This window comes from Eleutherodactylus coqui, chromosome 1 (genome assembly GCF_035609145.1).
Source record: "Eleutherodactylus coqui strain aEleCoq1 chromosome 1, aEleCoq1.hap1, whole genome shotgun sequence".
Taxonomy (NCBI): domain Eukaryota; kingdom Metazoa; phylum Chordata; class Amphibia; order Anura; family Eleutherodactylidae; genus Eleutherodactylus; species Eleutherodactylus coqui.
In genome coordinates this window covers 333,878,179-333,895,114 of record NC_089837.1, presented here as the reverse complement: position 1 = coordinate 333,895,114, position 16,936 = coordinate 333,878,179, and the positions used below count along the sequence as shown (strand labels likewise).

The window sequence follows — 16,936 nt, the reverse complement described above, 5'->3', positions numbered from 1 at the left end:
ATGGGCATTAGCCGTAAATGAAGTATATAAAGCTATGTTTTCCAACTCCAGTCCTCAGGTGTATTCAGCATGTTATGATTTAAGGATATCCTATAGAGGGAACACTTGTGGCAATGTTTGAGGCGCTGACAATAATTACATCACCTTAGGCCGGATTTACACAGGCGTGCGATGTGATTTTTTTTTCTGCTCCCATAGAAAATAATGGGCAATATTGCCCAAAAAATAAAATGCAGTCTTATTAACGCTAGGGAAATCCTGAATACAATGATCTGTTGGTGGTATTTGATGGCTGGAGTAGAGATACACTGTGGGGAAGATTTAGAGCTCGGTCAGGCGACTGAATTTTAGGGCATGTATAGACGCGTGAATAAAAAACACGTGACCAAAGCTTCAGAGGGGTTTTAATTCGCACTTGTTGTGCGGTTACATAATGGTAAAATTCACACATAAATAGTGCGGCCCCATTGAAAACATACGGAGAGGATCGCGATCCTCTGCCACTGCTATGACAGCTGTGGCAGGGGATTCTTTCATCCTTACGGGGAGTCCCCTCATCACCAAACACTGTGACAGTCCTGTGCTATCCCATTGCTTTCAATGGGGCCGGCGCCCTATTATAAGCAAATTTAAGCCCTACCCCAAAAATAAGCCGTAGCTGCAGGTAAAAACAATACATCACCTAGAAGCATTCATAGCCGTGATTGATCAAAGTGCTCAGCCAATCAGAGGCAGCGCTTCCAGGAGGCGGGGATTTTTCAAACCCTGGCCAGAAGAAAATGAAGAAGAAGAGTGCCGGGGACCAGGGAGAACACGCGCCGGAGCCGGACAACACTTCTAAGTGATGTATTGTTTTTTCTTTCCCTGCAGCTAGGGCTTATTTAAGGGCTTTGACCGTAGGATTTCCTACTGTCAAAGTTGCATCACTTCGCACAAAAACTGTGTGTGAGGCGAAAAACGCTGTCCTATCTTTTGCATGTGCAAATTTTTAGCGCTCGCAAAAAACGGACATGTGACCTCTTTCATTGGAAAGCATTGGTTCTAATAGAGCCATTTTTTTAACGTACCTATTCATGTGTGAAAAAACACTTGTCTGACTGAGCCCTTCTTAAGACTGTCTTAAATTTAGACAGCTTACAACTAAATAAAATGTGCCACATTTACTCCAGTGGCTTTTGCAATATAATAAGTTTGGTGCTTTTTTTTGACTAACTTCATGCCACCTCTAGGTTAGCGCACTTTAGGCCAATTTGCATGAAAACATTGGCATATTTAGGTGCATTTTAAGTTATGCCACATTGCTATGCCTTTAACCTCCTTTGTGTACTGAAGGGCAAAAAAGTGTCTAAACACATAACATGGCACATATTCTCAATTTTCTGGGCACAAATGAAGCCAGAATTCTGGTGTATTTAGCTAAAAGCAAACCTCCCCCACTATGCCTGTTCATTCAGCTGCTAATCCTCGGTTTAGTACATGGCTGCAGTAGGGTGCGTGCTCCTGTTGTCCCTATATGAAATCTGTTCATCTAAAAACGTTGTTTTTTTTTTTATTTAGCTTGACAAATCTATAGTCTACAGCACAGATTTCCATTAGAATATATTAAACACTCCCTTGATGCAGAATCGCCATAGACTCCACTTCAAATCCACTGCATATTCTGCCAAATGGTAATGATTATTGCACACACATGGGAATCTGTAAGGGTGATTGGTGGTGGTATATGGATTGTTTTGTTATATAGTGCTGTTTTGTGAATGATATCCCTATGCTTGAGAAAGACCCCATGAGGGTCGAAACGTAGCATGTTCTTGGAGGAATAAATTATTTATTTTTGCATTACGCCCTGGATGCTGCCACGAACCTTTTTGTGAGATACTGTGATATATTCTGCCAAATGAACAGCCTTGCTAGATCCACTTCTGGTTTTAGTGCATGAACAACTGCTACAAAAACCTGTGTTGAAATCACCCCTATACTCGCTTCCAAAAGATCTGGACCTTTGTGTCATATGCCTCTAAAGGCTCATTCACACAGGATGCATTTGCGTGACATATTATGCACAGATTTTTACATGCATCTACACAATGGTCCCTCCTGTGATTTTTTGCATGCATAAATACGCTACCCTGTTTCCCTGAAAATAAGACATACCCTGAAAATAAGACATAGCATGATTTTTCAGAATTTTTGAGGATGCAAAATGATTTTCCAGGCTTTTTGAGGATGCTTGAAATATACCGGTAAGCCCTATTCCAAAATTAAGCCCTGCTAACAGTTAATAAAAAAAGTCAATTTAAATAGTGTCCAGGCAGCTATACATGTAAAAAAGTGAAACCTTTTTGAACAAAAATTAATATAAGACACTGTCTTATTTTTGGGGAAACACTGTAGGTAAGTATATGCGCAAAAAATCTGTAGAAGGGCTAAAATATGCAGGGAATATGCAAGTTTTGATAACATAAAAAAGCTGCGTATTATGCTACTGAAACCTGCATACACCCGCATGAACAAGCCCTAAAACTGGCACTCTTGAAAGAATCCAGGACACTTTCAAAGAAATTTGGTCAGTGCACAGGTAGGTAGTCGAAGCAGAACCTCCTTGCTGGAGAATGGCATTATAGCTCATTTGTTCCCCTAGCCCACTTTGCTGATGTCTGGCTGTTATACAGAAATATAGAGTGTGCCTGTCTGTATGTGTTGTGTGTTGTATGGATGCAGTCTGGGGGCTTTTTCATATCTGGTTAATTAGGCTAAATGACAAGATTACACGGCATGTCATGCAAGCTAAGCCTGCAGGAAACACAGCTGCTGCAAGTGATGTAGGGGTGTGATTTGACACCTGGAAGGAACCCGAGTTTTCGATAGTTTGTCCAAGATTGTATTAAAAAGTATATACTATCAGGAGGAGTGCGGGTCATATAGACCCATCTCTCTCTTAAACACAGACTATAAAATCCTTACCAAAGTGCTAGCTTCTAGACTGAATCAAGCAATCAAAGACATCATACACCCGGACCAATCCGGTTTCATCCCGGGAATGTCCACGTCAGACAACATCAGAAGGACGCAGGTGATCACGCAGGTGGGATGGAGGTGGAGATCGAATTGGGCCTTGGCCTCGCTGGACGCAGCTAAGGCATTCGACTCAGTAGAATGGCCATACCTGATGGAGGTCCTGCGAAAATTCGGATTCGGAGAATCGTTTATTAAATGGGTTTCTATCCTATATAGTGCCCCGACAGCCAGAATAGTGGTGAACCGCCTGATCTCCACCTCCTTCCCACTCTACAGGGGGACCCGACAGGGTTGCCCGCTCTCCCCCCTCCTATTTGCAATTGCCATAGAACCCCTGGCCTTAAAGATCCGACAACACGCACTATACAAAGGAATCCAGATTGGACCCAGAGAAGACAGGATAGGACTATATGCAGATGATATAATACTCTACATCTCAGAACCCAAAAGCACCCTACCACTGGCCATCTCTCAAATAGATGAATTTGGAAATTTCTCAGGCTTACGTATTAATTGGCAGAAGTCTACCCTTATGCCGCTGAGAGAGGAGGAATGAGGACGGGAGAAGTGTATCACAACCTACAAATTGTTCCCCAATTCAAATACTTGGGGATCTATATTACTAGGGACTACACCCAAAGTTTTGATCTAAATATCGCACCACTAATGACAACCCTACAACTAAAACTAAAAGCCTGGAGCCCCCAACCATTATCTGTAGAGGTAGAGTAAACCTCATTAAAATGATAATACTCCCCAAATATTTATACCGTCTGGAACACGCAGAAACAACTATACCACAGAAATTCTTTAAAAAAACTAACTCGTTAATAACATCATTCATCTGGGGGAAATCCAGAGCCAAACTTCGCATGGAGACTCTACAAAAACCCAAAGAACTAGCAGGGTTGGCATTACCAGACTTTAAAATATATTATCTAGCGGGGCAAGTCAGATATATACGCTACTGGCTGTTGGGCTCTCCTCTCCCGAACTCCGAGCAACATCTAATGTTCTTCCTCTCTGAGGTATCGCTCTGGATCCTCCTGGAAAAACCAGGACTGTTGACTAGACAGATGGTGCCCATCCACAGACTTGCAACAAGTGTCTGGAAGGCATGTAAGCAATTGACTAAACAGGAAGACACCCCCCCTGGAAACCCCCTTATGGAATAACAAAGCATTGCCACATCTATTGAACCTACCAGACAGACAATTTTGGTCCAACCTGGGAATTACCACGCTAGAACACCTATATATCAATGGAATACTAGTCTCCTTTGAGCAACTACAGCAACTATACCAGGTACCTAGAACAGGCTTCTTTAGATACCTACAACTCAGACATGCACTGACAACCCAATTCCCAGAACCCAGACGACCCTTCTCCACATACCCACTAATAGGTATACTGCGCACCCAAGGTCCCAGGGGCCTAATCTCGACACTATATACTTATCTATTATACTCTAAGATCTCCAACACACAAATGGCGGTGCTGGAAAGATGGAGAGAACTTATCCCATCACTGACTAATGAGGACTGGGAGTCCGCAATGGCTATGTACACTGGGGTCTCACCAGCTGCAAACAATAAACTAACTCAATTATATATTCTGCACCAATGTTATCTAACACCAACTAGACTCCACAAAATGAATAGATCGGCTACCAGTCAATGGCACCGCTGTCGCGCACCCAACGCAAACTTTAACCACCTGATTTGGGGCTGCCCGATGGTATACACGTACTGGGAAGAGGTCACAGAGTTCCTAACCCAATTAATGGGAATACCAATACCACCGGACCCAGTGATGTGTCTGCTAGGGGTCATAGATGAAGAACAATGGCAACACTATGATAAAATATTCCTTACTAAAGTATTATTCTACGCCCGCAAAGTTATAGCGCTACGATGGATGGACAGGCGCCCCGAGAATTTCAAAATGGCAGAGTATTAACTCTATCCTACCATACGAAAAAATAGTCTACAAAAACAGAAAATATCCCGAAAAATTCGATAAGGTTTGGGGGATCTGGTGCGGATCAACAAACACAAACTTCACACAAGAAATGTTTCAAAATTTATTAAGACGAACCACACCCAGGCTTGATATGTAAAATAAGTAGCAACGTCATTAATACTATGGATGCACGTATTAATATATGTTTGATAAATGCCGAGAAAATGTAACGTATTTGTGTACCGAATATTGACACCAAAGAGCTCTCTGATGTATGCAAAGTTAACCTATTTGTTATTGTATGTAATGCATACTGTTCAATAAAACGAGTAAAAAAAAAAAAGTATATACTATTAAGTGGGGGGGCCCGAAAAAACTCAACTTTCAACTCTAAAGCAAGAAACCCTCTAATTTTTTTCCTTTTAACCCTTTCCAATCCAATTTGTATCCTGGTTTTCCTAGGGGGGCTTACTCTTTTTCTGCCATTATACAGCAGCGCTATATGCTGGCTAAAGCCAGTATTGCATGAAGTGAGACATTGGATAGGCTCAGACAGCAGAGAGGCTGGCAATATACAGTAAGAGAACCCCAACGGACGTCTTCCAACATACAGCCTAAAATCATAATGTCTTCAGAGGTCAGACAGTGGATTGGAAAGGGTTAACAAACCTTTATTTGGGGCAGTTTCAGGTTCTTACGTCTACGACAAGGTTGTGCTCAAAGACCATAAATGTTCGGACTTTTTACTAATGACGAAGAAGAAAAACAACTGTTGCTTCAGATGACCAAGAAGTCTGCTGTCCAGTCCTTAAAGGGGTTGTCTCGCGGCAGCAAGAGGGGTTATACACTTCTGTATGGCCATATTAATGCACTTTGTAATATACATCGTGCATTAAATATGAACCATACAGAAGTTATTCACTTACCCACTCCGTTGCAGGCGTCCCCGTCTCCATGGTGCCGTCTAATTTCTGTGTCTTCTGGCTGCTTTAGACGCGCTTGCGCTGTGCGGTCTTCTTCCTGGTGAATGGGGCCGCTCCAGCGCGCTCGCGCCGGAGAGCTGGTCTGCGCGTCGTCATCGTAGCTCTGCCTCCGTCACGTGGTGCCGATCAGCCAATGAGGTGGCTGTATCGGCAGTGGAACGCAAGACAGGAGAAGAAAATCCACGGTGCACCATGGGAGAAGACCCGCGGTGCACCATGGGAGAAGACCAGCGGCGCCATTTTTAAAAGAAGAAAAGAAGAAGCTGCAGAACGCTGATGCAGGTAAGCGAAATGTTATTTTTAAGAACTAACAAATGCTTTCTTTTTAACAGGGCATAATGCAGGGGTCTATCGAAAAAAAAAATTTTCGATTTCGCCGCGGGACATCCCCTTTAAGCACTGACTAATAAGGATCTGTGTTGTAGTTTTGACTACAATTAGTCCCCGACTTACGAACAGGTTCCGTTCCAGGAACCTGTTCGCAAGTCCGAACAAATGGTTGTATGGAGGGGATCGCGGGTGGATCCCGCTCCATATAACGTCGGGTGTCGGCTGTTCTTACAGCGGACACCCGGCGGCAGCAGTTCCGATGAGCCCCGACGCTTGTCGGAACTGTTAACACTTTAAATACCGCTCTGACACCCAACTATTAAGTATATTAAGTAAAAAGTATTATACTATTATATAAAAGTATATATTATTGGATTTTGTACAATCCAAAATAATTCACCAAGCTCAAGAATTTATAGGCAAGGGAAATAATAAAAAAGTATCGCACAGAAATCCATCTTCCCTCTTGGATACAACTGATATTGTGCTGGATGTTCTCATCATATTATCCTACACGTCTCCAAGTACTTCTCATCCCACTTTTATTAAATATATGAGATTAATTGCAATTCAATTTTGGTTAAATCTTTTTCCTCCAATTATTCAACTTGAGACCTTCTTTACAGATATTTTTTTTCCCTTTTTAGCCTTAATTTATGGCTGTACAACAGACAGGAGAATAGAGGGGCTGGTGGGAATTTTACAGTCTCTGAAGGACAGTGCACCTTCTACATGACTTCACTGAGAGAAGGAAAATGCCTCCGCTGCATAAAGGTTTTACTGCGGCTATAAAACCCAGGCAGGGAAGCCACATTTGATGTAATCACTCCTCCAGGCCAGAGAAGACTAACTGTGTCTCCTACATTAATTGACATCAGCAAAGGAAATCAAGTCTTCAAAATCATGCATTTATTGGTCCACCTTTACCAGTTCTTTACATTACTATTGCGTTCTAAGGCAAGCATTTTCTTCTGATTGTCATATAAACCAATGGTTTTCTATATGTCTCTCCTGACATGTTAGTTTTAACAAATACTTGATTTCCCCCAAAAATAATAATTCTAGAGTATCTTTTGTAGAACTTATGTATTAATACACTGATAAAAGGACATGACCATTCTCCTTACATGGTTTGACACTGTCAATACTGATTAGACCGAGTCTTAGTGAGTTTGGACACACACTTTTAACAAGGGGAATGGTAATGCCCAGTTATTAATTTATTCATACATTTCTAGGACATGAAAAAAGTTTGGTACCGTGTTAGCCAGTAGATTGTTCCCAGTAAGAGAAACCAAGTAATCTTGTAGATATGATGTTATATACATGATGTTATTGTGAGCTTTCGGACCTCTCAGGGTCCTTCCTCAGGCCTTATGTCTAAGAAAGGACCTTGAGTGGTTTGAAAGCTCACTATAACATGATGTATTTTTGTATTACCCATTAAAAGGTATCATATCTACAAGAGTACTTGGTTTCTCTTACTGAGAACAATCACACTTTTCTAGGACATATAACACAGGAATGACACAATGCAGAGTTCTAAGAAAAGATGCTCCAGAACTTTTTTTTAATGGGGAATACAAGTACATGACAGGAGAGTCTTCTTTAAGAAACTGAGCAGCAATGGAACTATTCATAAGGTAAATGCATAAAATAAAAGTACTAAAGGCCCATTTAGACACAACGATTATTGCTCAAAAGTCGTTTAAAAGACATCTTTTGAGCGATAATCGTTGTGTCTAAATGGGCCTTAAGAAATCTTCAATACATGAATTACAGAACAGCTCAATGGCGAACACAAACAAAACACATTGTGTTACAAATGGGTAATGACTTGTAGAGTGGATCTTACTACCTAGATCTATGGTGACTTTACATAATTACAGCAATAGCTCACCTCTCCGGAGGGCACGCAGGTTTTGCTTGGCATGGCGATGCAGCTCCTCCACGCAGGGAGGCCTAGTGGTAGGCAAGAAAATGTTCCTTTGCTGATGCCAGGATGTCTTATAATAAACAGTGAGCTTACTCTCTGCATCCAAGTTTGAGACAGCTGTGAATAAAAGAATGTAAATTAGTGATTGGTGACTTCAGGACATTTTGAGAGTACAAAATTCAACTCAAATGTGATTTAGATTATATGTCTCTAATATATTGTTTGCGAACCCACAAGATATATATATATATTCCAATAACAGGTCTACCTATGTGTAGGGAAATGATTAGTTTTGATGATATCTGTGTAATTTCATATCATTGTAGCTCTGAATAATCAATAGTCAATGTTATAGTGGTTGTCTGAGATTCAAAAAAATACCTAGACAGCTGATAATGCTAAAAAACCTACACTTACCTTTTAGAGGCTTACCTCACCCACCCCCATCCCAGTCCAGCGCTGTCATTCCGGTCCAGGTAGTTGCTGCAGCGGTTAGATGCCATGTATGCACAGATGCCTGCTGAGGCCAGTGATTTGTCAGAGTTGTCATGTGATTGACGAAGGGCACGTGACAGCTGCAGAAACCTTCTGACAGGAGCGCCAGAGACAGGCAAAAGGCAGGTATGGAATGGGCAGCAATTTAAAAGGTGAGTATAGGATTTTTTCTCTATTTTTAAACCATTATAAGCTGTCTGGGCTTTTTTAAATCACAGGCAACCCCTTTCATAAAATAAACATTTCGTATCACTGGTTCCCCGTCTTGTGTTTCCTGTATTTGTATTATTTACAGCATTTTTATCTGCTGATGAAAGGAAGCATACATGTAACAGATGAGATGCTTCATATTTCTGCTGGAATTTACGGCTGTTCCCACTCTGGCATCTCCTGTGAATCCTTAACCCCAACCCCAACTCTGAAAGTGGAAACTAAGTATGCAGCATCAAAGACCTCTGCATAGACATGATGAAGTACAGCACCTCACTAAACGCAGACCTGGGCACAAAAGATAACTGCTTCATCCACTACAAAACTGTTCTGGATACTATGTAACTGCCGAACATTCTGGGCAAATCAATGTATGTGAGATAGAAAAGAACAGTGATGAATGAATATATATTACCCCAGCAGTATATAAGTCACATATATCTGTAGTACATCATGGAATGGTAGAGTTGGAAGGGACCAGCTCTGATTATTATCAGTGTCCGATAATGATAATAATACCCCCAGATTCTTATTATACCTATTATAAAGCCAAGGATACAGTCCAGTTGGGTGGCCCTGTGAGAATCGGGCATAATATGGAAGTGCTTGGTAGATATTTTCCAACATGCTATATATATTAAGTCAGGCCCTTCCCATGGATTATAGAGGGAGATGAATTAGACATTGCAGCCTTTATCTTCACATTAGTATGTATAGTGTCTGCATCTGTTTGAATCCAGCTATACATTTCCTACAGCTATATTGCCAGGAGCTTTCGTGAGACTCCAGACTGTAGAATCAAGCATCATGGGAAGTGCAAGCACGTTCTAGATGATGTCTCTCATCTGACAGATGGATCCTTTGTATAAAAGACACCAGAGGTTTAGCGAGGCTTTTATTTAATTTGGGGCAAAGATTCAAAGCATAGCCATAGCCATGTATCTAAATATTCTGTAGAGTGGCTTGTTGACTCTCATCCTGATAACGATTTCAAGCTTGAAAAAGGTTCGTTATGAGCCGAAACGCGTTGTATATCTGAGTAAAATTGAATATTAAAACTGAAAACCAGCTGCCTACTGGACTTTTGGTCAGAGTTTATCTGGAAGTTTGAAGTCCCTAGGAGGACCATATTTGTTATCTGGATTAGGGGTGTTCTCTGAAGAGACACCCCTGTGAAGTAAGTACTTCACCTATATTTCTACCTTCACAGAAGTTTGCTCATCACCTGGAGCACTTTTATGGTCTGACCATTGCCTATTTTCTTTATATGCTCTCCAACTGTACCCATTTGAAACTCCCACTGACGCTCTCCCTGTTCGGATGTCTGAATGACCAGGGCTAACAAATCTTTTATACTGTCCACCGGGATTGGGGACATGCCGGACTGTCCCTACACAGGTAGACACGTCAGGGTGAGTTCAGAGTTTATTTCTCACCACCATACATCTTCTGACAAGAGATTTTGAGCACTGCCTTAGTAGATTGTTGTTTCATTGGCTTTCTATGGTATTCACCGGATCCTGTGATATCCTGCCACACTCTGTTTTAGCTAAAATTATCGCTGTTTTAGAAAACAGCGATAATCATTTACTGTAGTCCTTTATTGCTTGTACAACCTTATTCATCCACATGGGCAATTTTGCACCGCGAACAATCAGCCGGCGGGGAAAAATAGCACATACGCTGCTGATTCCAACGGGTACTTTTATGCGCAAATGGAAAAGATAGTACTGGTTCTATCTTGTGGCTGGAATACGCCAGTGACTCCTATAGACTTCTATGGGAACTGGAAAAATAGGGAGGGGGAGGCAGTTTTGCAGCGTCCAACACAGGGAAAAGCTTACAGGTGCCTCTAATTAGGCATTTGAAGTCATTCCGAGGATTTTTGCCGAGCCAGGGATTTCCGGGCTGCGGCGTATTTTTTTGCTAATATGTCGCCCCCAGCCAGGTGAATCGATGTAAAAACACTAAATAAGCTCAGGATGTGATCGTGTCACTTCTTCATTCACATGCGGGCGACCGTTAAAACGCATACGCTCGTGTGAAGGAGCCCTTAGACTTATGTTGGTGGATTTTTCTGAAATTGGTGGCATTCAACAGTCTAAGGCCTCGTTCACACAAGCGCTGTTTGCGTGCATTAGAGGCACGCTTCTATTAGAACCCATGGTTTCCTATAGAATTGTTCAGATGAATTAATTTTAGACGCGCAAAATCCTCACACCTAACAAAGATAGGACATGTGAGTGCGAGGTCACATCTAAGCTCTGTGGTACGAGGAAAGATAGGACCTGACGAATCTTTGGTGTGTGCTTTCCATACACTCCTATGGGAGCTGTATGACGCGCACCTCGGATCGCGTGAACGGGCTAATGCAAATAGCTGGAATTCACCTGTTCAAGTGATCTTTAGTGCACTATAGGCGTGATCTTTTCACGTGGCTATACTGCGCTAAAGCAGCGCTAGTGTGAACGAGCCCTAATGTGTATAGGAGCTGTCCTCCCCGTGAAGAAGGAAACAAGGATCCAACGTGTTGGTTTTTTAACATGTATCATATTCTTTCCGTCTATAGATAAGCCATTACCAGGCATGTCAGAGGCTAATGTGACAGGTACTACCAAGCTAGGTGATACATTGCTATTGGATACAGTAAAATACATTGTTTGGTCAATATCACATTTTATTGAATGCGCAATGTAACTAATGAATGATATGTGACCATCATGATCGACTCATATAAATGCAATCACTTGTAATCTCCTCAGCCATTTCCTATCTATAGCGTGCTTCAGTACAATAAATAGTTGTCATTAACTCTACACATGCTGAATGGCAGCTGCGTCGCTGATTGGATCAATATCATCTTCACTGACAAATAGGTTTAGTTTGGTGAGATACAACAGTAAGTCCTCATATCAGGCTTGCACTCCATTGAAATGCTGGAAGGTAGTTTGGCTTCTTGGATCATTCAAGCGTGTTTGTTCTAATAATAACTATACAAAGGGCAAGCAAGAAGTATTTCTGCTCTATTTATTCTGCTATATTTCATGGGTTTCCCCCACAGCGCTGTCTGGTAGTCATGTTGTTTGCTTTGGATTTCAACAAATAACATGTTTGCATCCTATTCAGCAGGTTGACATAAACATCTATGGATTCTGATTATTTAGATCTTGCCATCAATTAATAAACAAAACATGTAATTATAGCCTGCATTGGATTCTCATGTGAACTCAGTGGTTACCGTTATAAGCAATTTTTACTCTAATTGTGTGTTCACATACAATTTGCTACAGAATTTCCACAACCGAAAAAATCTGTAGCGAATCATCTAGATGTGCGCACACGGGTGAGATTCACGGCGGAGTTTTCGGTGAGGGTTCTGCCTCAAAAACTGCAGCATAGATCCATGACTGATGGACCTTAACACGGGCGTATGCGCGTTCACCCGTACGGAACGTATATTCACATGAATGAATTTTTAACAAGCTCGATTCCCGATCGTAACTGGCATTTTTAAAGTTATTCACACGGGCGCTGCAGCGCAAATGTAAAAAAACACGCTGAAGCGATGGCAAGCAATGATCAGAATGGTAATAAAATGCCTAATTAGGGCGGGCTGTCTTCTTTTCCTAGTGTTGTATGCCAGGGTAATTCTCTCCCCCTCCCTTTTTTGCTGCTGCCACAGAAATATATGGGAGATCCTGCGCAACACGGCGACAGATAAGTCAAGACATATCTTTTCACGCCCCATATAAAACATATGGCCGAGAAAGATAGAGCAGGTCATATATTTTCTTCTGCAAACAATTAGCGCAGAAAAAAACCACGCTCATCTGAATGAAGCAATTAAAATACAATGCGTCATATGGTCATGTTATATGTGCGACTTTTTAACGTGCAGAAATGCCCGTGCAAATATGGTCATCTGAATAATCCCTGAGCTATAGGTTACTGCTGCGCTTATACACTTTAATGCCTGCGGATTTGCACATGGATTTAGCTTTTCGGTAAATCTGCATGTGAAATTCCTGATATGAAATCCGCGTCAAGAAGTGACAGGTCACTTCTTTTTTTTCTGTGTGTGGCTTTGAAATCTGCATCTAGAAAAAAATCTGTGCCATATAGACTAAGCACGGACTCCTGTTCAAATCAACTGGTCACATAGCAGGTACGGATTTCTCGTCAAATCCACCGCAAATTTCCGCCATGTGAACATAATCTAAGGGGTCCATTGTTCTGACATCACAGTGGTAGATGTACGGTTCATAGATAATGGTCCTGCCATATAAAGGATGGTTTGGAGAATTACTGTGTTTTCCCAAAAATAAGACCCTGTCTTTTATTAGTTTTTGTCCCAAAAGAGGCACTAGGTTTTTTTCGGGGGATGTCTTATTATACTTACCTAGAAGGCTTGATCCAGGTCCCTCCCGCTGCTCTCCAGAGTTCCGACTCGCTTCTTGCAGTCCTCGACTGCCTGCAGAAGATCACTTCCTGGTTACGGGATTCATCCCGCCTCCAGTAAGCAATGGCTCTATCAGGTTCTCAAGCCCTGCTCAGCTGATCAATGAAGCGTTCGATGAACCGATGCGATGGCTGTGATTGGTTCATCGAGCACTGCATTGTTTGGCTGAGCAGCGGTCGATGAACCAGTCACAACCATCATGTTATGGAGGCGGTATTTATGAATTTGCTGAGCCACGGCATTGGCCAATGAATTAAGCCTGCTAGGTAATTAATATGTAATGCAGCCATGGCTTATTTTTGGGGTAGGGATTATATTTCAAGCCTCCCTGAAAAATCAAGGTAGAGCTTATTTTCAGGATAGGTCTTATTTTCAGGGAAACAGGGTACGCATGACTTCATGCATTACGGATTATAGCATAAAAGGCGCAATCATAGATAGAAATACATTGCATGTCATTAAATGTACTGTATTAAAGAGAAACATTTCCCCATAGGACCTCAATTGCTTCTTGCTGCAGAAAAAGGAAGAATAAAAGTGATGTAGTGTCAGCTCCTTTAGATTCCCTCTATTTTTCCCTAAGCTCTTCTCAACCCTCATCCTAACACTGGGATGCCTTTTATAATGTGTTGTGACAGAAAGCACTAGAGAACACACAATGTGTATGTATTACTAAGAACTCTCAGGCATTCAATAATGTATGCGCTGCCATGCTGCCTTTCCACAGTGCTGCTTCATGCCACAGCAAGTTCGGTCAAAGTGGCAGCTTAGCAAGCAGATAGCAAAGACTTCATTTGTAAGGGAATCATTAGATGCTGCCAATTATACATAGACGGGTTAACTATATTTTTAGTTGCCATATGAAACATAGTTTTGTACAACTGTTATCGCCCCATGGATTTGCTATGAGCATATATTATACCTAGTGACATAAAATCAATACATCCATTTCTGTAAAGGAAACATGCTCCATTAAAGGTGTTATAGTATATTGGTAAAAGCCCTTCTGCAAGTATTACCATAACTAATCAGCATATACTCTCCTCGCTCCCACTGGGTCCCACGACGGTTCTCAGTCCCCCAGTCTCTGTTGGCAGCTGCAGTCCCACCACTGCAGCCTCTGGGACAAGGGACAAAGCACCATTGTAGGACACAGTGGTAGCGGGGACAGGGGTGAGTATATGCAGATTTGTTATGTTAATACTTGCAGAAGGGCTTTTACCAATATACTATAAGGCCGCCTGCACATGGGCGGAAATCCCGCGGCGGTATTTCCGCCACTGAAAGTTTGCATAGGAGTGCATTACAATACGCACTCCTATGCAGACGGCCGTGGTTTGGCCGTGTGAAATCTCGCGCGGCAAACAAACCGCGGCATGTCCTATTTTTGTGCGGGGCACGCACTCACCCGGCCGCCGGCTCCGGTCTGCGCATGCGCCGGCTGCGCCGCAGCCGGCGCATGAAAGAGCCGGGGCCACCAGGCGCGGGAGAGTACGCGCTCGTCCCTGCAGGCGCTGGGGTCGGGTCCCGCGGCGAGAATTCTCGCTGCCGGATCCGACCCGCTCGTCTGCAGGCGGCCTAATTCAGATTACCTTTTTAAGGAATGCTTTAAGACATGCAACCACTGGCATAACTATAGGGGATGCAGGGGATGCAGTTGCACCTGGGTCCAGGAGCCTTAGGGGGCCTATAAGGCCTCTCTTCTCCATATAAGGAGCCTAGTACTATGAATAAAGCATTATAGTTGGGAGCTCTGTTACAGGTTTTGCATTGGGGCCCATGAACTTTAAGTTACACCTCTGCATTAAGGAGATAAGAGAAGTTGGGGAGCCCCAAGATAAGTTTTTGCACCCGGGCCCATGAGCCTTTAGCTACGCCTCTTCATGCAACAATTACATTTTTGCCAGGTTGGACTCAATGTGACTTGATGGATTCTTTTCACACTCAGTAACTATTTCTTTATGAGATTTATTGACAGGTATCTTATCATTAATCACTTCTGAAAACTACTGAATTACTGAAAGAGAAGAGCTAAAGGAGGAATATTGCAAAGGCAGTTATATGGGGCAATATACCACATAATCATCATGAAAAAAAAAGGTTATGTGATCACAAGGTGGTTTTTTGAAGGAAACAGTCAATATTTCCCTATACTTGTCCATTTCTCATACCAAAACAAACATGAGACCCCATGTTGGGCCACCTTAGAGGGGATGTGTCATGAAGACAATCCTTGTCCATATGCCCTATTAAGGCATGTAGACCTGATACGGTAGATGAGAGTCCCCCGCTCCGAACCCACTTCTATGAGCCATAGTAGAAAGCTGCTAGCAAGCAGGGACTCTATGGCCGATTTCCTGCAGAATCTCCGCCTGTGGAAGCTGCCATAGGCTTGCATTAGAAAACTCACAGCGGGATCTGACCCGGCCGTCTGCAGGCGGCTTTTTTTCTGGCTACCTGTAAAACTAAAACATTGGAAGCTTCTCCAGTTTGGGTATAAAAAATAAGTTAGAAAACAAACTTCCTTCCAAACACAGCTCCACCCTTGTCCATGGCTCAGCCCTCATTTACTTCAAATGAGCTGCAATATCACGCACAACCTTATGGACAAGGGTGGTGCTGTGTTTGGAAGAAAGCAGGCATATTTTTCTAACCCTGAGCAGCCCCTTTATTCACAGCTGTAATTATAAGCTTTTGCTAGAAACCCATTGGGCGTTGTTTTTACTCAGTTGTGTACCAGTATTTTGAGTCTTCCAAGTATTTCCAGTATTAAAATAGCTTTACAACAAATCTTTCATTGTTTTAGCTCCACGGACCATGACTGTAACAATGTGTTTCACAATTCATCCATTCATTTAGCCGCTTTATTTTGCAATGAATGTATAGCATATTCCTACTTTTTCTATCACTCTCCCATATCCTCTGTGATGGATAGCAGACTAGTTCTGATCAACCATTAACGCAGCTGTTCCTGGCCCCTGCAGTACACCACATACTATGTGTCTAGTGTTATTTTTGTATGCCATGACTTCATTGTCAAATGTTATCACAAAGTGCAGGAAGAGTATAGATTAACTATCTTGGTAAGTCAGTATTGTATCCTCAGATACATCTGTATGCCCACCGTCATCTGAATACCAGCAACGCTTCCCACATTATCCTTATTGAGTAATCAGATTTTATCAAACAGTCATTTTATTCTTGCCAAAAGGAAATTGGATATATAGAGCTCTATGTGTCTGCATTCCGATTACTATCAATGTTCATGCCAGGTAGAAACTGCCAACATATTGGACCTGGAAAATGCAAGACGTTTCTATGCAGTGTGAATGTTTCATCAGCCAAAAAGCACTTATAAAGTAACACAGACTATATTAAGTGTGCTGCAAAGACATAAATGCAGAGATTTTGGTATGCTACCAGCAGAAGGGAAATGCTTCATATACAGGGTTTTTTTGCAGAATGCCAGACATTCACTCTAGAATCATCAGGCTCATCTAGAGTCTAGATGAAAACTTTGGGTGCAGGCCAAAAATAAAAGTC

At 42.2% G+C, this 16,936-nt stretch overlaps 1 protein-coding gene across 2 annotated transcripts in view; it reads right to left on the bottom strand.

The window, feature by feature from the left end:
- The window catches only part of NHS (NHS actin remodeling regulator), a 206,627-nt gene that overhangs the window by 21,278 nt on the left and 168,413 nt on the right, over positions 1-16,936 (bottom strand). For both annotated transcript variants that reach the window (XM_066575662.1, XM_066575672.1), the window contains exon 2: positions 8,194-8,346. In XM_066575662.1, the coding sequence (XP_066431759.1) occupies positions 8,194-8,346 (153 nt within the window). The remainder of the gene's footprint in view (positions 1-8,193; positions 8,347-16,936) is intronic.